Below are 19,707 nucleotides of genomic sequence, written 5' to 3'. Positions count from 1 at the left end.
ACCTCACAGGCTGAGTTAGCATGAGCTAGCTCACAGGCTTTTAGCCTCCAGCTCGCACATTTTTGTCTTAGCTCAGGAAAAATGACGCCAGAGCGCAACAATGTGTGCAGGAGCTCCCGACTTTAATGCCAGTAGCTCACAAAGTAGAATTTTTGCTCACAAGGCTCTGCAGCTTAGAGGGAACATTGCTCAGAGGGTGTCTGTTGTGGGGGGGGGGAGAAGATACAGGAGATTGTAAGCCGCTCTGAGTCTCTGATTCAGAGAGAGGGCAGCGAATAAATCTGTAATCCTCTTCAGTCATCTTCTTCAAAATGGGTGGAGCCTCCTGTTTGCTCTGGACTCTCAGAAACCTTCCCTGCAGTGCAGGAATTGGCAACATGCACGTTTCTTGGTATCAAAGCACACCCTTCCAAGTATTCGCTGAAGTTTCTACTCACTCAGTGGACCTCTAGCTGATGTGGACCTGATCTGTATCTATCATGCTGATGTGACTGCCAGTGGGAAATGGGACTCCCAAACTGACTGTGTGAGATGACTGAGTCAAATATTCTAACATTTATTTTGCACACACAAAAAAGAGGCATTATACATATGTGGGTGATATGAATATAAAAAAGAGGTATTGTTTATACATGTGAGGTGGGGTAATACTGCTTAGCAGCATTTAGGGTGCTTTTATTTGTCATGAAGAAAGGTGGCATAGTATAACTAGTATATAGTATATAGAGTGTATAGTATAGCTATACCAGGAGTGGCCAAACTGCAGCTCGGGAGCCACATATGGTTCTTTCACACACATTGTGTGGCTCTCAAAGCCCCACCGCCCTGTCAGCCAGCTTGGAGAAGGCATTTCTCTCTTTAAATCACTTCTCCAAGCAAAGGCAGCTGGTGGCTTGGAGAATGCATTTTAAAGTTGTTTTCTTTTTACCTCTTCTGTCCTCCCCCTCCCCCATTTCCTTCCTTCCTTCCTTCCTTCCTTCCTTCCTTCCTTCCTTCCTTCCTTCCTTCCTTCCTTCCTTCCTTCCTTCCTTCCTTCCTTCCTTCCTTCCTTCCTTCCTTCTCTCAAACATCTGACATCCATGGCTTGCGGCTCTCAAACATCTAACATTCATTCTGCATGGCTCTTATGTTAAGCAAGTTTGGCCACTCCTGGTATAGCCCGATCTTGTTAGATCTCAGAAGCTAAGCAGGATCAGTACTTGGATGGGCGACCACTCTGCAGAGGAAGCCAGCGGCAAACCACCTCTGCTTCTCTTTTGCCTTGGAAGTCCCTTGTGGGGGTCACAGTGTGTCAGCTGCAACTTGACAGCAGTTGCATCTGCTATTTGTCATATTGCAGTGATATCACTTTTGCACTTTTTACCCACGGTGGTTAATTCATATATAAACACAGGGATTGCTATGAGGGGGACAAGTTAAGAGTAGGGAGATGACTCAGGCAGTCCTGGAGACATGGCTGAAGGTCCTGAGAAATTGCTTGCAGGGAAGGGAGGGAGTGCCTCCATGAATAATCTGGAAAGTATTTGGGACAATGAAATCTGTGGCCAAGTTATTGGGATATCTTGGAAAGGAGAGGCTCTGTTTATCTTCTGGATCTGTTGCTCAAGAAAATGTTTGCTTGCTTCTCTTAAACAGTTAGGAATAGGAAAGATGGGCTTCTCTTAATAGACTAAGTCAAATAGGTCAGGAGTGGCCAGCGGTAGCTATCCAGATGTTTTTGCCTACAACTCCCATCCAGAGCTCTTATCTGCCCTGTGAACACCTTTAGTATCAGATGACAGAGGCTGTGCATTACATCCCTTTATACTGTCCCAGTGCTAATGAGTAATGGGTGGTGAAAATTGAAAGGTGGACATCAGGGAGATACTTTGCGGAAATACTGTAAAACTGTCACTGTTTAAAGTATGTTTTGTATTCTGAGTAAAAAATATTGTTAATTGAGTCTGCATGTATCCTTCATAAAGTTTATATCTACAGTACCTGGCATTACATTTTATGGCACTCATGGCTTGGCCCGACAAAGTCACATTTATGTCAGATCGGAACAAAGGATCCAATGCCTTCTAAGAAAGGAATGTTTGGCAACTGTCTTCTTACAACTCAGGTGCTGTTTCCTTAATGTCCTTCTCACAACTAAGGCGCTGTTTTCTTAACATTTTTCTTCCCCAGAAGAGGGTTCCACAGTTTAGAGGTTACTATACTAAATATTCCCTTTTGGACCACCATCGGCCTGTGATGGTCCAGTGAGCAGACGGTCCTATTGCTGTCGTCTTAATTGCTCCATGACCTTTTTCTAGAGAAGCTGGTCTTATCAAGGGAAGATTTTTTGGTCTTTATTAAATAGGCCTGGCTCTGTCAGCAATTTTTCTCAGGCTCTGGAACCCACTCCTCCAGGAACCTGGCCTTGACCCTTCACCCCACACCTCCTGACATCTTCTCCTCACTTTCTATTTTGGAAGTTGTGCTGATTTCCCTAGTTCCTTCTCCATTCAACTGGCTCCTCTAACCTATTCTTTTCCAGTGAATAGAAGCTCAGTTGTTTTGTTTTCATTTAATGATGATAATGAAGAATTGCAGATTTATACCCTGCCCTTCTCTCTGAATCAGAGACTCAGAGTGGCTTACAATCTCCTATATCTTCTCCCCGCACAGCAGACACCCTGTGAGGTGGGTGGGGCTGAGAGGGCTCTCACAGCAGCTGCCCTTTCAAGGACAACCTCTGCCAGAGCTATGGCTGACCCAAGGCCATTCCAGCAGGTACAAGTGGAAGAGTGGGGAATCAAACCCGGTTCTCCCAGATAAGAGTCCACACACTTAACCGCTACACCAAACTGTCTGTTTTGTTGCCATTGTCACTGTGTCTTCATGTTTAAAAATCAATTTTAATGTATTTTATAATATAGTGGGTTCCACGCAATGAAGAGGCAAGGTGGTAGTGATCATAGCTCTTTTATTAGATACAGCATGATATAGCACTGCACTCAAAAGACTGAAGACTGGGCCACCGGGGCCAACTATATATACACTCAAAGTTCCCACGCTAGCTTGCTATTGGACCATTCAAACCAGCAGGAGGCTCATGATTGGAGCAGGACAACAGGGATTTGTATCCTGCTGCCTATTGTTCCTGAGTCCCCAAGCTCAGTCCTACAGGCTCCAGTGAGCCAGGCAAGAACTCCATACGTCACAATTCAGGTCACATATACAACATATTTTAAGAGATGAAAACCCACCAAGATGGCTGCAATCTCAGACTTCAGCTCTGTGCAACCAAAACGAGAACCACAAAGGTGATCCTGGTTAAACCTACAAATGTTGCCATGGACCTAATAACTATAATGTTCACTCTAACTCTTGGCAGCCCGCACAGTGTTCTGTGATTAGGTTGTTGTTGTTGCGGATGTGTGTGAAGTGCTGTCAAGTTGTGGCCGACTTATGGTGACCCCAGCAAGGGGCTTTCAAGGCAAGCGAGAAGCAGAGGTGGTAGGCCAAGGCATTCCTCTGCAGAGCCTTCCTTGGAAGTTTCCCTTCCAAGTGCTGACCCTGTTTAGCTTCCAAGAACTGACAAGATCAGACTGTACCATACTGTCATCCCTCCCTAACATTGTTACGTAATGAGTATGAATTCCATCACTGGTTGCCCGCCTTGTGACAAGACCTTTGACATCTGGGGTGTTTGTATAGCTCTGTGACCTTATTTATGTATTGAAGTGTTACTTAATGCCTCTCCTTCTCATGTCAGATTGAAGGAAGCTGATCAGTCTCATCAAATAAGATAAAAGTCACTTTTCTCTCTCTCAGTGGAGCCGAAGTGGACTGCAACACCATGTTCTTGGGTGAAGAAGACTGTTCTTGGGTGGAGCCTTATCCTCCTGTTGGGCACCTCAGTCTTACCTATGATCTCCCCTACTTTGTTGGTTTCATCCAGTTTGAGGCTGAACAGCGAATGCTAACCATATAGGGTCATACAGTCAACCCCTCAGGCCGTCTGCATCTGCCATTTTCAACATACCTGACTGCTGGAAGGCTGCTAGAGAGCCAGTTTGGTGTAGCGGTTAAGAGTGATGGACTCTAATCTGGAGAACTGGGTTTGATTCCCCACTCTTCCACATGCAGCCAAGTGGGTAACTTTGGGTCAGTCACAGTTCTCTCAGAGCTCTCTCAGCCCCACCTACCTCACTGGGGTGTCTGTTGTGGGGAGAGGAAGAGAAGGAGATTGTAAACCACTCTGAGACTCCTTCAAGTAGTAAAAACCATCTCTTCTTCTTGGGACTCACAATAATGACTTTAAATTAAGGGCAGGAAGGTACTAGCTGGATATTAGGGAAAACATTTTTACAGTAAGAGTTGTTCAGCAGTGGAATCAGCTGGCACTCTTATGGTGGTGGCTGCACAAACATTTGTCAGGGATGCTGTGGGCTGATCCTGCATTGAGCAGGGGGTTGGACTAGATGGCCTGTATGACCCCTTCCAACTCTATGATTCTGTTCTTTTTCTTCTCTTCCTCCTCCTCCTCTCTTTCTTCCATTCCATCTTCTCATGTAAGTATGAGATGACAAATCCTTGCCCAAAAGCAGGGTCAGCCCTGGTTAGCCAGTTTGGTGCAGCAGTTAAGTGCATGGACTCTTATCTGGGAAAACCAGGTTTGATTCCCCACTCCTCCACCTGCAGCTGCTGGAATGACCTAGGGGCAGCCATAGCTCTCGCAGGAGTTATCCTTGGAAGGGCAGCTGCTGTAAGAGCTCTCTCAGCCCCACCCACCTCACAGGGTGACTGTTGTGGTGGTGGTGGGGGGGGGAAGGTAAAGGAGATTGTGACCACTCTGAGATTCAGAATATTGGGTGGCATAAATCCAATATCTTCTTTTTCTATTTGGATGGGAGACCACCAAGGAAGTCCCTGCTATGCAGAGGCAGGCAATGTCCAACCACCTCTGATCAATACTTGCCTTGAAAAACCCACAGGGTCACCTTAACATGGCTGCAACTTTACAGCATTTCACACAAACACGAGGTGGGACACGTGACCTACTGTCACCTCATTGTGAGGTCATCAGCACAGATTCTGAGCAAATGGCAGAGCTGAAGGTTGGCTTGGGAACTGGGTGGGCTGCCACATTTTCAAAGGCCTTGTACACAGTCTGATCCTAGCTAGACCCTCCACAAGTGACCTGCAGTTAGACTGAGACAACCAAGAAGAAAATCAGGTGATTTAATCTGGACAGAAACCTGATGGAAGGGAGCGGCACAGGAATGGCAAACTGAAGTCCTTGTGCAGACCTTAGAAAAGAGGATATTAAGGAAAAAGACGCACTGGGGGGCGGTGGTCCTAACTCATCCTCCTAAGAGAGAGAGTGAAGTTCTTCAAATGTAGTTAAAGGTTTTAGAGTTCTGTAGACTCTCTGCTTTATTCTGCTAAAGGGCACAGGTGTTTTTTTAAAAAAAAACCCAAAAAACTTTGAAGCGGGGCATCAGCAAACAAAAATATGTCTGACTGAATTTATTTTCAAAGATCTTCACCTAGCACTTAAAGCTAGTTTACTAAACAAGCAGATCTGGGGAGGGAGTTTGGCGGAGGAGGTGCCATAAGGCTCTTTCCCTGGTAGCCATCCACCAAGCCTCTGAAGGTGGGAACAGACAAGCCAAGCCTGAATAAATGTACTTTCAATCCACTTTCAATGCACTTTGCAAGTGGATTTTTTTCTATAGCAAACTGAAAAACTTAACCTGCAATAAATCATCTCTAAAGCGCATTGGAAGTGGATTGAAAGTGCATTATTTAGGCGTGTTGTTTTATATTGCTCCTATGGCATTGTTTTTAATTGAGTGACCCCCTTTGGCAGTTTTGCACAGACCCACAATGAATTACAGCCTTGTTTCCATCGTCACCCTCATGGGTCAGTAACGACGATTACCTTTACCTTTACTTTCCCCCCATCAGATGGCACACTGGCCATTGAGAATGAGGATGCAGTGACATCTAGTGGCAGAATATGATACTACAATTAACTGTTACAGTTCGGTCAGCGTGAAGCTAAGTGGAAACGCATGTTCACAAGTGCTGGAAATGTAAGACTACAACCAGAACTTTTTATCATATGTGGTGGTTGTGTGATAGAGCCAAATCTTATTGGAAGATGGTACATGATCTACTACAAAAGATTCTGAAAATACAAATTAGATTTCAACCAGAGACTTTCTTATTAAACATGTTACCAGATGATTATTCCAGACAGATTAAATTGTTTTCAATACACGCAGTGACTGCAGCTAGGATAATTTTTGCTAAATATTGGAAAATATATGAAATACTAATAAAGAGGAACTATTAGCTAAGCTTTTAGACCTCGCAGAAATAGATACATTATCAACCAGATTGAAAGATCATTAGGGTTTGTAGAATCTTTCGGTCTCAAGTGCCGTGTTCTACTGGAGAAAGTTTTCCTTCCATATGGAAGGAAAACTTTCTCCAGTAGAACACGGCATTTGAGCCCGAAAGATTCTACAAACCCTAAAGATTCTACAAACCCTAACGATGTTACCAGCCGTGAAAACCTGAAATCTTTGATAGATTGAAAGATGTTAATCTGTGTGAAACTAAGAAAATATGGGGACCATTATATTGCTGGTTAGGGTATAATATATAAACTTCTGGAATAAGATAGAAATGTGATTTATGACAAGTACTGCCGTGTAAAAATATCTGTTTTGTGTTAGTAGGAGTTCTGAGAGATATTAATGATTAATGAATTATAAGATGTAACTGCGGAAATGTTATAAGACGATTGTTGTTGGAGATGAAGATATGAAATGAATAATGTATAAGAAAAAATATTATAATTTTTAATTCATGTGTCCCACCCTTTTTCCTTTCCTCCCCCCTCCATTCCTATTGTACCTGAAAACCTAATCTATTTAAAAACCGGAAATGCATGTTCACCATAATTCCCTGCTTGCTCCCAATGGAACTGCTGCCAGCTGGAGGACTCTTGAAATTGTTTCTGGGAGGTGTCTGTTCCATGCATTTCATGGTTCGCATGCAGCCTGGATTGCTTGAGTCACTTGTGCCTCTACCTGAATATAAATGCTGCTGCCAATAACAGCTCACAGGCAGAATCGCCCCAGGAAATGCCACACAGAAATACTCCCTCAAAGCCGTGAAGTCTTGCAAGCAAAAAAATTCAACTTTATGAGCTACTGGCATTAAAATGGTGAGCTACGGCATAAATTAGTTTGCTCTGGGGGCCTCCTTCCTGAGCTAAGACAAAATGTGTGAGCCAAAGGTTAAGAAAAACGAGTTAGCTCACACTAACTCAGTTTAGAGGGAACGCTTAGGGCAGGGGTGTCATACTCATTTGTGATGAGGGCCAGATCTGATGTAAGGGAGGCCTTGTTGGGCCGGGCCATGGGTGTCATAAAATGCAATGCCAGATAGCATAAATATAAACTTTATAAAGGACACAGACAAACACAATGAAAGATTTAAAAAAAAAAACACCCTGAAACAAAACATGCATAAAGTATTAGCACTTTTGCAATATTGTGTTCAGTATCAAAGAAAGCTGTCCCTGCACCCCACAATTCCTCCTGCCAAGTGAAGAGCCTCAGCCAATAAGAAAAATAGTGGCTTTGTTCTGTAGCTTCTGTGCAATTGAGAAATCCTGGCAAAGCAAGTTGTGAAAAAGGGAGAAGCAGAGAGGGAGAAGGAAGCATATTTGCTCTCAGGCCTGACAGGAGCTCTCCGGGGACCTGATTTGGTCTACAGCAGGGGTGTCAAACATGCAGTTTGGGGGCCAAATCAGGCCCCCGGCGGGCTCCTATCAGCCCCCTGAGCAACAGGCTGTCATCTGCTTCCTTCTCCCTCTCTCTTGCTTCCTCCTGCATAACAGCTTGCTTTGCAAGGCTTGCTCAATTTCACAGGAGCTACAGAGCAAAACCTCTTATTTTCTCCATTGGCTGAGGCTCCTTCCTTGGGGAGGAAGGGGGAGGAAGAGCTTGCTTTACCAAGCTCTCTCAATTGCACAGCAGAGCTACTGAGCCAAGCCTCTCTTCCTTCTATTGACTGAGATGAGGTCCCCCCCCCCCCAGTCCCCTGGGGTATAGAAGGAAAGAGCCAGAGCTTCTTTTGCCCAGTTCCCTGGATCCCGTGGGAGAAATACAAAGAAAGCATCTTTAAGACCAATGAGTGCTAACGTTTTAAGCATGTTTTCAGTTTTTTTAAAATATATATTTGTGTTTGTCTGTGTTCTTTATAAAATTTATATCTCTGCTACCTAATCTTAAATAGGTACACACATGGCCCGACCCAACCCAACATGGCCCGGCCCAACAAGGTCTTATTTATGTCAGATCTGGCCCTCATAACAAATGAGTTCTATACCCCTGGTCTACAGGCTGCACGTTTGCCATCCCTGACTTAGAGGGAATACAACTCCTCATACAGTAGCCACGCTCTCGGGATAATGCTGTGGGGAAGTGTAATGCTATGTGCAGCCCTAGATCCTGAAATATCTCGTGGTTGTTGCACAATAGCAAGCATTTGCAATCAGATTTAGCAGTGGATTGAGACCGATTCCTCACTGGCATTCGCTCTGCCCCCATGCTTTTCCCTGTGCTGGCTCAAGTGATGGAATCCCCACAAATTGCTCTGCAGGCACCTCTTATGTCGCGGCTCCTTCCTATTACCATCGCAGCAACAGCATCCTGGGTTTTTTGGAGTTCCGGTTGCCGCGATGGGAATGGGAAGGAGCCCCGAAGCAAGAGGCTCCGCAGAATGACTGGTGGGGAATTGACGGCTTGAGCCGATGCAAGAAGCGCAGGGGTGGAGCAAATGCCAGTGAAGAATCAGTCTGAGACTTCCCAGTCAATTGCTCTCAGCATCCTAGGTCAGGATTGGGACGGGTGACAACCAAGGAATACCAGGAGCAGGCAATGGAAAAACACTCCTGAGCGTCTTTGGCCTTGAAACCCCCATGAGGGTTTGCTGTGAGCTGGCTGCCACTTGAAGGCAAAAAAACCCCAAACAAACTTTCCTTATTTGTGTGTTTGGAAGCTTGCCTGATCACATGCATTCCATTTCCAATTGGTCCCTTTTTTCTGGTCTCTCTCCCTGGTAAATCTCTGTCACTGTTGTCTTACCTATCGCCAGGGATTTTTTTGGGGGGGGGGGTAGAAACAGCTGAGCAGGAACTCATTTGCATATTAGGCCACGCCCCCTGATGTCACCATTGTTTTGCGCAGGGCTTTTTTTGTAGAGAAAGCCCAGCAGGAAGTCAATTAAGCCACACACCCGACACCAAGCCAGCTGGAACTGCATTCCTGCTGAAAAATAGCCCCGTGTGTGGCTTGTGGAGATGTCATTCTTTGTTAAATCAAGTTGTCATTCTTCACAACACACCTGTGTTCCCAAGGTTTCTTAAAGTGGAGTTGTGGGGTGGCAAGATCATAGCCAGGAATTTTTCCTTGGGAGAGCTGACCAGGGGCAGTATAGCACAGCGGAACTGAGAGCCAGTTTGGTGTAGTGGTTAAGTGCATGGACTCTTATCTGGGAGAACCAGGCTTTTCCCCACTCTTCCACTTGCCCCTCCTGGAATGGCCGAGGGTCAGCCATAGCTTTTGTAGGATTTGTCCTTGAAAGGGCAGCTGCTGTAAGAGCTCTCTTAGCCCCACCTATCTCACAGGGTGTCTGTTGTGGGGGCGGAAGGTAAAGGACATTGTGAGCCGCTCTGAGACTCTGAGATTCAGAGTATAGGGTGGGATATAAATCCAACGTCTTCTTTTTCTTCTGAGGAAACCTGCTAAGTGGATCAGCTGTGCAAAGTAATGGATGCTGGTCTTGTTCTGAGCAGCTGACGTGTCTCATTTATAGGAAACTTCATAAATACACTTGTAGAGTACTTTGGAGGTTTGGATTGTTCAAAACTGTCACCTTCATCTTTTTAAAAAAGATTTTCTCACCGAAATGCTAATGACCCACCAAGCTAGAGTCAATGATGCAGTCAATTCACACCTTTTCAGTCCGGAAATTCTAATGATCTCACTGGCCAGACAATGATAGTCTGCACCTCAAGATAGGTAGCAGAGAAATGAAAACAGCTTTTACCTACAAAAGGGTTTTTCCCCCCCTGTCTTTCCTACCCGAGAAGACAAGTCACAATCAATCTTCTGGCTGAGTTCAACAAATTGGGGAAGGGACTTTGCCTTATGAGAGCCCCCTTGTAGCTATGGGCCAGCGGGGTCGTGACAGATCTGAAGATCCAACTAGATGCAATGTTATATCCTAACAAATGCCTTTGTGTGCAGCTGATAAACACATGGAACTGCATTATACTGAATCAGACTATTGGTCCATCAAGGTCAGTATTGTCTACTCAGACTGGCAGCAACTCTCCAGAAGTCTTCCCCATCATCTCTCTTAACTGGAGATTTTGGGGAATGAACCTGGAACCTTCTGCATGGCAGGCACACGCTCTACCACTGAGTCAACGGCCCTCACGTTGACACACCTGTTTGTGCTGACATGTGTTGCCATTCTGGACACATGTCTGTTTCTTTTGGGAGAATGGTGGATCCAGGGCTTTTTTTGTAGCAGGAGCTCTTTTGTATATTAGGCCATACACCCCTGATGTAGCCAATCCTCCTGGAGCTTACAGTAGGCCCTGTACTAAGAGTCCTGTAAACGCCAGTTTGGTGTAGTGGTTAAGTGTGCGGACTCTTATCTGGGAGAACCAGGTTTGATTCCCCACTCCTCCACTTGCAGCTGCTGGCATGGCCTTGGGTCAGCCATAGCTCTGGCAGAGGTTGTCCTTGAAAGGGCAGCTGCCGTGAGAGTCCTCTCAGCCCCACCCACCTCACAGAGTGTCTGTTGTGGGGGAGGGAGATAAAGGAGATTGTGAGCCGCTCTGAGACTCTTGAGTGAAAGGCGGGATATAAATCCAATGTCTTCTTCTTCTTCTTGGAGGATTGGCTACATCAGGGGGTGTGGCCTAATATGCAAAGGAGTCCCTGCTACAAAAAAGCCCTGGTTATTAGTATCTCCTTCAACAGTTAGAGGCATGACCATGCGCAAGTGGGCATGCACGCCCACACCTTCACTGTCCCTCCCCTCTCTGATCTTCATTCCCTGGGATGTGAGGCTGAAAGGCAGCACAATTGTTAACCAGCACATCCCATCAGAACATATGCCTCTCACCTCAGATCAGGCATAGAATGCAGGTGGGGCTTCGGATTAAGAGGAATGTTCGGGGGACAGAACGGACTGTGCCACTTTGGATGCAGGTGATGGATTCCATCTTGGAATGCTCTTTCACCTCAAGTTAAAAAGCTCCCTGCAAAAAGAAAACTACCAGAGGAGGAAGTACGTTTCTTTGCTTGCTCTGCTCATTTTCTCTTTGAAGGGAGCTGAGTGATGGAGAAGGAAGGGAACAATGTGTGCAATCTTTAAAAGTAAAGATTTAAGAGAATGACATCACACATTCTTATTTGACAAGGAGTCCTTGATTCATTTATTCCCAGCGGAACTTGTCTAGCCTTGTCTATTAGTTTCAAGTTCCATATTTGTACATAAGGTTTGCGATGTGGACTTTGGGTGTTCTCAAGTTCTTCTGTTTTAAGAGATTTAAAAATAGGACTGGTCTCTTCACTTCCTCCACACCCTTCATGCTGTCAAGGACCTGTCTCTAGTGCAGCTTCAAAAAGTCCTTTCGCACAGCTGTATCATTGGATAGATGCCCTGCTAGGGTTTTTAAAAAAACAAATAGCACAAATTTGAACTTTACCAGAGTTACACAATTGGAGTTGCACTTAGATAGAGAGACCTATGTTCAGTTTGGTGTAGTGGTTAAGTGCATGGACTCTTATCTAGGAGAACCGGATTTGATTCCCCACTCCTCCACTTGCAGCTACTGGAAAGGCCTTGGGTCAGCCATAGCTCTCACAAGAGTTGTCCTTGAAAGGGCAGCTGCTGTGAAAGCTCTCTCAGCCCCACCACAGGGTGCCTGCTGTGGGGGAAGAAGATAAAGGAGATTGTAAGCCACTCTGAGACTCTGATTCAGAGACAAGGGCAGGGTATAAATCAGCAATCTTCTTCTTCTTCAGATCTCTGCTCAGTTAATGAACAATCTTGAGTCAATCATGAGGGCTCAGACAAGAGAAGATCAAGCACACCTGTTTGTCGAAAAAAATACAAAATAAAAGTTTGTATCAGTTGGCCTCAGAGTTGTGCGGGGGAGGGGGGAGAGAAGGTTTAAAGGTCCACTCTGAGCCGCTGCCAGTCTGAGAAGACAATACTGACTTTGATGGACCAAGGGTCTGATTCAGTATAAGGCAGCTTCATATGTTCATATGTTCACTCACTTTTGCTAATAGAAACTAGACTTCCTACTTTGTTATTAGCACTTGCATTCACAGTCTGGGTGTTGTCATTTTGCTTCCTTCCAGCCTGTTTGTCTTGGCATTCCTGGATCTTATCCTTTCTTATGCTGTTATGGTGTTAATGCTTCTTGATATCTTGCTAATCCCCAATAATAGAAAACGGCTGTGTGTAAGCTCACCAGCGTTCTTGGAAGTTCTCTTATGCTATCCTGAACTAGTTGATTGAATCCTGCAAACAAAGGCTTTTGAGTGCCAGTTTTCAATTGGACTGTTTAAATGCTTGAGTTTGTGTGTATATAGTTGCAGCTTGCCACATGTGTTTTCTCACAAAATAAAGAGCTATGCTGAAATCACTCTGTTAATATCAAGCGGAAAAAGGCTTTGCTCTCACCCCTCCCTTCCGGAACAGGAAAGGAGGGGGGGAGCGAAGCCTTTTCCCGCTTGATATTCTCTTGCAATGCTGGCCAAAGCCAGTAAGCACGAGGTTGGTGCCTGAGCGTGTTGGCAGTGGCGGTGGCAAGGTGGCCTGCCCGTGCCGGGGGGGGGGGGAGGTGATTGCCTAGGGCACCAGCCTTCTGGGTGCACCAAGTTGGGCACCCCCGTGTGACTCAGTGATACTATCAGTGCAAAGGGGGGGGGGCACCAGAAGTTGGCCTTGCCTAGGGTGCCACAGTCTAGGGCCAGCCCTGCTCTGATGTCATAAACACTTTGCAAAATGTAATGATATTCATCTAACACTGCCGTTCATCTCTCGTGAATGTAAATACATGACCTATTACAGCCATTCCTGGCTCTACAAGACTTTAAGGGGCCATCACTTCTGCATGGAAAAGGCCATGTGAATGGCAGCATCCAGGCTGCAGTGTGCCTGAGCCAGTAGCATCTATCACAAAAAAGGAGACAACTGGCAATGGGACAAGACATCCAGTTGCTTTTATTCCCAGTTCTGGTGCCACGAGGCTCTATATGATTACAGAGTTGGAAGGCACCAAATATTCATTCAGCCCACCACCTTGCTGTAAGGCCCAGCTTTCCATCCATCAGCTACAAATTGCAAATTGTGCCATGTCAAGTATAGAAAAGCATTTTATTGTGTATATACTTTGGTGTACTACCAAAACGGTATACAAAGTATAGTGTCCAGATTACATGAAGTGATGGTATCACTTTACTCTCCTCTGGTAAGACCTCACCTGGAGTATTGTGTTCAGTTTTGGGCACCACATTTTAAGAAGGATATAGACAAGTTGGAGCTGGTCCAGAGGAGGGCGACAAGGTGGTGAGGGGTCTGGAGACCAAGTCCTATGAGGAAAGGTTGAAGGAGCTGGGGATGTTTAGCCTGGAGAGGAGGCGGCTGAGAGGTGATATGATCACCACCTTCAAGTACTTGAAGGGCTGTCATATTGAGGACGGTGTGGAATTGTTTTCTGTGGCCCCAGAAAATAGGATCAGAATCAATGGGTTGAAATTATATCAAAAGAGTTTCCGGCTCAACATTAGAAGAAGAAGAAGATATTGGATTTATATCCCGCCCTCCACTCTGAAGAGTTTCAGAGCGGCTCACAATCTCCCTTACCTTCCTCCCCCACAACAGACACCCTGTGAGGTGGGTGGGGCTGGAGAGGGCTCTCACAGCAGCTGCCCTTTCAAGGACAACCTCTGCCAGAGCTGTGGCTGACCCAAGGCTATGCTAGCAGGTGCAAGTGGAGGAGTGGGGAATCAAACCCAGTTCTCCCAGATAAGAATCCGCACACTTAACCACTACATCAAACTGGCCATGTCAAGTATAGAACTTCCTGACTGTTAGAGCGGTTCCTCAATGGAACATTCTTCCTCGGGAGGTGGTGGGCTCCCCTTCCTTGGAGGTTTTTAAACAGAGACTAGATGGCCATCTGACAGCAATGAAGATCCTGTGAATTTAGGGGTAGGTATTTGTGAGTTTCCTGCATTGTGCAGGAGGTTGGTCTAGATGACCTGGAGGTCCCTTCCAACTCTATGATTCTAAGGTAAAGAGCACCAGATGACTTAAGAAAGTGAGCCATGCTACATGTTTCAAGGGTGAAATACACCTAGCCTTCCAGGGTCATTGATCTGGGAGAAAATACCTTGCCAACTTCCAGTTAGGCCATTGATCAGATCTTGTTCATAGTCTAAATTTGTCTCTCTTTGCTGCCCTGACCTGGATTGTTAGGCTAGCCTGATCTCATTAGATCTCAGTAGCCTAACAGGATCAGCTCTGGCTAGTATTTGGAAGGGTGACCTCCAAGGAATACCAGGGTTATGACACAGAGGCAGGCAATGGCAAACCACCTCTGAAACATCTCTTGCCTTAAAAAGAAGTCTAGCTCGCCATCTAATAGTGCATAACGCAAAACCAGCTAGAACTTCTGACTGCCAGACAATCTTAGGCTCTCTCGGCTATATTATGCACACTGCCATAGGATGATTATTATTATTCCTCTCTTTACTGTTCATTTTGGCACAGATGTCCCTAATCCTTCAGCAGATCCAACAAACCTATGAAACTGCTGTGGATGCCACAGTCACTTGAAAAGGCCTCATTGCTAGTAGAGTAAGATATGTCTGGGCTCTGGCAGGATGCTGGTAGAATGATGAGTGGAGCATCATTGAGGCCTCCTGCCCGGACCCCGGGATAGAAATACGGCCGGAGGATCCCCATAAAGGAGTCTGTGAACGTAAAGATGTGGGACCCATTGTCCGCATTATAGAAAGAGACCTCGCCTGCATCGTAGTCCAAGAAGATGCCGATTATACTAGGCCTCGCCCTGAGCACCAGCTCTGTCAGGGGGGAAGTGAGAGCGGCATACTCGTCGCCGTTCCGCAGCCAAATGGTCCAGAAACCTGTCGCGGGTGAGGGCGTGAAGATCCCCTGGCGGCTCACCGATTCTCTGCACACGCCGAGTGTCCAGCTGGTCTTGCTGCCCACGTGGACTTCCCAGTAGTGTCTCCCAGAGGTGAACTGTCCCCGGCCCAGCAAGCAGGTGCACGTCTCAAAACGCACTGAGCTCTTGGGCACATCTTGCCTCTGATCCCCCACTCGGACGCTGAGCAGATCCTCTGAGATAAGCAGGTAGGGATTTGCGGTCTCAGGGTCAAAGGTCACCGGGGCTGCGGGCAGAAATGCATCATATCAGGTCCTGTGCTGTGTTGCTGCAATCCCAGACCCAGAGTACAGATTTCACTGAACCGTCCCCCCCCCCACCTGTATTGTAGCCTCAAATAACTGCACATCAATTACGGCTTTCACTGTCATTTCGCTAGCACTTAGATTCATAATCCTTGCTGCAATTATGCATTTTAATCCTCACGTGTGTCCAAATTAGAGGTCAGGATTTCTTCTATTTCCCTTTTGCAAGCGGAGCAGCCAGGACTGCTTTCTCAAGCAGAACAATGGAGAAGGAGAAACTTTAACTCCTTCCTCCCCAGCTGTTTTGCTGCAGGTCATAGGGATGCCAGGCTCCTAGGGTTGCCAATCCCCAGATGGGGGCAGGGGACCCCCAGTTTGGAGGCCCTCCCCCTGCTTCGTAGTCATCAGAAAATGAGGGGAGAGGGAAATGTCTGCTGGGCACTCCATTATTCCCCATGGAGACCGATTCCCATGGGGTATAATGGAGAATTGATCTGTGGGTATCTGGGGCTCTGAGGGGGCCTCTTTTTTGAAGTTGAGGCACCAAACTTTCAGCATAGCATCCGATGCATCTCCTCAAAACATCCTCCAAGTTTCAAAAAGTTTGGGTCAGGGGGTCCAATTCTATGAGCCCTAAAGAAGGTGCCCCTATCCTTCATTATTTCCAACGGAAAGAAGGCATTTGAAAAGGCATGCAGTCCCTTTAAATGTAATGGCCAGAACTCCCTTTGGAGCTCAGTTATGTTTGTCACAACCTTGCTCCTGGCTCCACCCCAATGTGTCCTGGCTCCACCCCTAAAGTTTCCTGGCTCCACCTCCAAAGTCCCCAGATATTTCTTGAATTGGTCCTGGCAATCCTACAGCCTCCAGGTGGGACCTGGGGATCTCCCAGAATTACAAACTACAGAGATCAGTTCCCCTGGAGAAAACTGATGCTTTGAAGGGTGGACTCTATGGCGTCTCCCTGCTGAGGTCCCTGTCCTCCCCAGTCTCCACCCCCACATCTCCAGGAGTTTCCCAGACTGGAGCTAGGAACCCTACACCCACCAGTGTCCAGGGGGGACCTGGCCACATTTTGCTGGGGAAAGCATATTCTGAGCTGCCTCTACCCTTGCAGAGGACAAATTACAGGGCAGGGGAAGTGTGTGGCCTTTTCAAATGAGGAAATGTTTATAATTGTTGAACAATGTTGACAAAGCACTCCTGTCTTCATAGTCAGTTTGCAAGTTAAGGAAGAAATTTTAAGGTGCCCTGAGCCACAAAAATTCATAGAATGGCCATGAGCAAGTCATGAGCTCTTGGCCTACCCTACTTTGCAGGGTTGTTGTGATGATGAAATCGGATTGTGTAAATTACCTCGGAAGGGAAGGGAAGAAAAGGGTGATACTGTAGATGCTAAAAAAAATTAAATATGTCTTATTATACAAATAGTGTTGCCAGCCTCCAGGAAAGGCCTGGAGATCTCTTGCTTTTGCAACTGATCCCTAGACAACAGAGATCAGCTCGCCTGGAAAAATGGCTGCTTTGAAGGGTGGACTTGATGATATTGGACCATGCTGAAGGCCCTCCCCTCCCCAAACCCTGCTCTCTCCCAGATCCATCTCCAATGTCCCCAGGTATTTTTGAACCCAGACCTGGCAACCCTATCATCAGGTTACAGAGATCAGTTTCCCTGGAAAAAATGGCTACTTTGGAAGGCAGACTCTTCTATGGCATTAAGCCCCAGTGAGGCCCCTCCCCTCCCCAAACCCCGGCCCCTCCTGGATCCACCCCCAAAGTCTCCAAATATTTTCCAACTCAGATTGAACAACCCTTGCCAGCCTCCAGGTGCGGCTTGGAGATCCCCTGCTTTTACAATTGATCTTCAGCTGGCAGAGATCAGCTTCCCTAGAGAAAACGAGAAATACCTGAAGATTTGGGTAGAGCTTGAGGAAGGCAGAGTTTGTGCTAGGGAGCTCCCTCAACAGGGTACAAAGCCATAGAGTCTACCCTCCAAAGCAGCCATTTTCTCCAGGGGAACTGATCTCTGTTGCCTGGAGACCAGTAGTAATCTCAGGAAATCTTCAGCCATCATGTGGGAGTTGGTTACCCTATATCTGGGCTTTTCCTTACAAACTGCAGGCCCTCAAACCTCTGCACATGTTGACCAATATCCACCATCTCCTTGGTGGATAGTTTTGATTGCGGTTTTGGAAACTCTGACGGCTTTAGCTGCTTGGTGGCTACTCCTTCCTGGACTGACCGACAAGAATCTCTGCACCCCACCCAAGTACTATTTTTGTTCTTGAATAACTGGGGTTTAGTTGGAGCAGAACACCGGTCTATGTCAAACACTTGATTGCAAATGTTCTGATTCCTTGGCAGAGCAAAAGGTTGGAATTGGGTCAAGTCAGTGGGGCAATTCTAAAAAGGCAAAGGTAGTCCTCTGTGCAAGCACCAGTCATTTTCGACTCTGGGGTGACGTTGCTTTCATAACGTTTTCACGGCAGCCTTTTTACGTGGTAGTTTGCCATTGCCTTCCCCAGTCATCTACACTTCCCCCCAGCAAACTGGGGACTCATTTTACCGACCTCGGAAGGATGGAAGGCTGAGTCAACCTGAGCTGGCTACCTGAACCAGCTTCCTCTGGGATCGAACTCAGGTTGTGAGCAGAGGGCTCCGACTGCAGTACTGCAGCTTTACCACTCTGCGCCACGGGGCTACATTGGGGCAGTTCTAGAAGATGCCACTAAGAGCAATAACAACAAAAGATGGTGCTCCGGTTCATTAGGGTTGCCAGGTTTGACTCAAGAAATATCTGGGGATTTGTGGGGTGGAGCCAGGAGCAAAGTTGTGACAAGCATGATTAAACTGCAAAGGGAGTTCTGACCATCATATTTAAAGGGACTGTGCTCCTTTTAAATTTCTTCCCTTCACTGAAAATAATGGAGAATGGGACCAACTTTTTTGGGGGGGGGGGGCTCATAGATTTGCACTCCCTGGTCCAATATATTTGAAACTTAGGGGTTTTTTTGGAGGAGAGGCACCAGTTGCTATGCTGAAAATTTGGTGCTTCTACCTTAAAAAACAGACCACCCCCTCCCCAGAGCCCCCGATACCCATGGATCAATTCTCCATTTTACCCTATGGAGACTGGTCTCCATAGGATATAATGGAGTGCCCAGCGGATATACCCCCCCTCCCTCTTTGTGATAACCCTGAAGCAGGGAGAGGGCCTCCAAACCAGGGAATCCCCTGCCCCCAACTGGGGATTACACAACAAAAATGCAAGCTAGTGCCCTTTAAGAGTATGATTGACCAATTAGTATTCTGAATGTCCTTCTGATATTTTTGTATAATATTTTCTTTTGTTAGTGGTCCCAGGTCTGATGAAGACTGGAAAGAAACAAGTACTTAATCGATTGGCTTGTCACCACACTACTTTGGGACTTCAATGTACATGTTTTGGACATTTGGAGTGATTTCTATAAACTTCTTAGTAAATTGATCACTAGCTTGCATTTTGTGTTGTGTTATCCATTATAGTGACCTCTCTCGGATTCTATTCTATCCCACCTGGAGATTGGCAACCCTAGTTCTTGTTCAGTTGCTTAAGCTTCGGAGGCCTAAATGAAAGCCATCAATTGCACACGAACTCGGCCCCATTCCTAGTATAACTTTGCATCGTCTACCTCTGTATCTTCGGAGTGACTCCATCAACCCAGGGACATCATATGAATCCAGTAGATCCATAGAGATAGGCTGTGGTTCCAGCAACGACACGTTTTCACTCCTAAACAGAACGTTGATTTGTTATATTTTATGTTTATAGTTCATTTTTCTCAGTGTGACTCAAGGCAGATTACGCAATTAATCCACAATGAAAGGTAAAGGTAGTCCCCTGTGCAAGCATTGGGTCGCTACCGACCCATGGGGTGGCATCACATCACAATGTTTTCTTGGCAGAGTTTTTATGGGGTGGTTTGCCATTTCCTTCCCCAGTCATCTACACTTTATGCCCAGCAAGCTGGGTACTCATTTTGACAACCTCAGAAGGATGGAAAGCTGAGTCAACCTTGAGCCAGCTACCTGAACCCAGCTTCTGCCAGGATCAAACTCAGGTCATGAGCAGAGCATGGACTGCAGTACTGAAGCTTACCACTCTGCACCATGGGGCTCCTAACCCACAATTACCCAGATTCAGTTTAA

At 46.3% G+C, this 19,707-nt stretch overlaps 2 protein-coding genes across 3 annotated transcripts in view; one reads left to right on the top strand and one right to left on the bottom strand.

Annotated features, from left to right (window-relative positions):
• Window positions 1-19,707, top strand: part of SLC48A1 (solute carrier family 48 member 1) — a 456,994-nt gene that overhangs the window by 203,051 nt on the left and 234,236 nt on the right. The window lies entirely within an intron of this gene.
• LOC132581729 (E3 ubiquitin-protein ligase TRIM58-like) overlaps window positions 13,099-19,707 on the bottom strand; it is a 31,939-nt gene continuing 25,330 nt past the window's right edge. For both annotated transcript variants that reach the window (XM_060253121.1, XM_060253122.1), the window contains 2 exons: window positions 19,191-19,291; window positions 13,099-15,500 (listed from right to left, as the gene is read on the bottom strand). In XM_060253121.1, coding sequence (XP_060109104.1) covers window positions 14,863-15,500; window positions 19,191-19,291 — 739 coding nt within the window. In that variant the 3' untranslated portion in view covers window positions 13,099-14,862. The remainder of the gene's footprint in view (window positions 15,501-19,190; window positions 19,292-19,707) is intronic.

This window comes from Heteronotia binoei, chromosome 13, assembly GCF_032191835.1.
Source record: "Heteronotia binoei isolate CCM8104 ecotype False Entrance Well chromosome 13, APGP_CSIRO_Hbin_v1, whole genome shotgun sequence".
NCBI classification, from domain to species: domain Eukaryota; kingdom Metazoa; phylum Chordata; class Lepidosauria; order Squamata; family Gekkonidae; genus Heteronotia; species Heteronotia binoei.
Note: the sequence above shows the minus strand (reverse complement) of the source record. Positions and strands in the feature narration are given on the sequence as shown.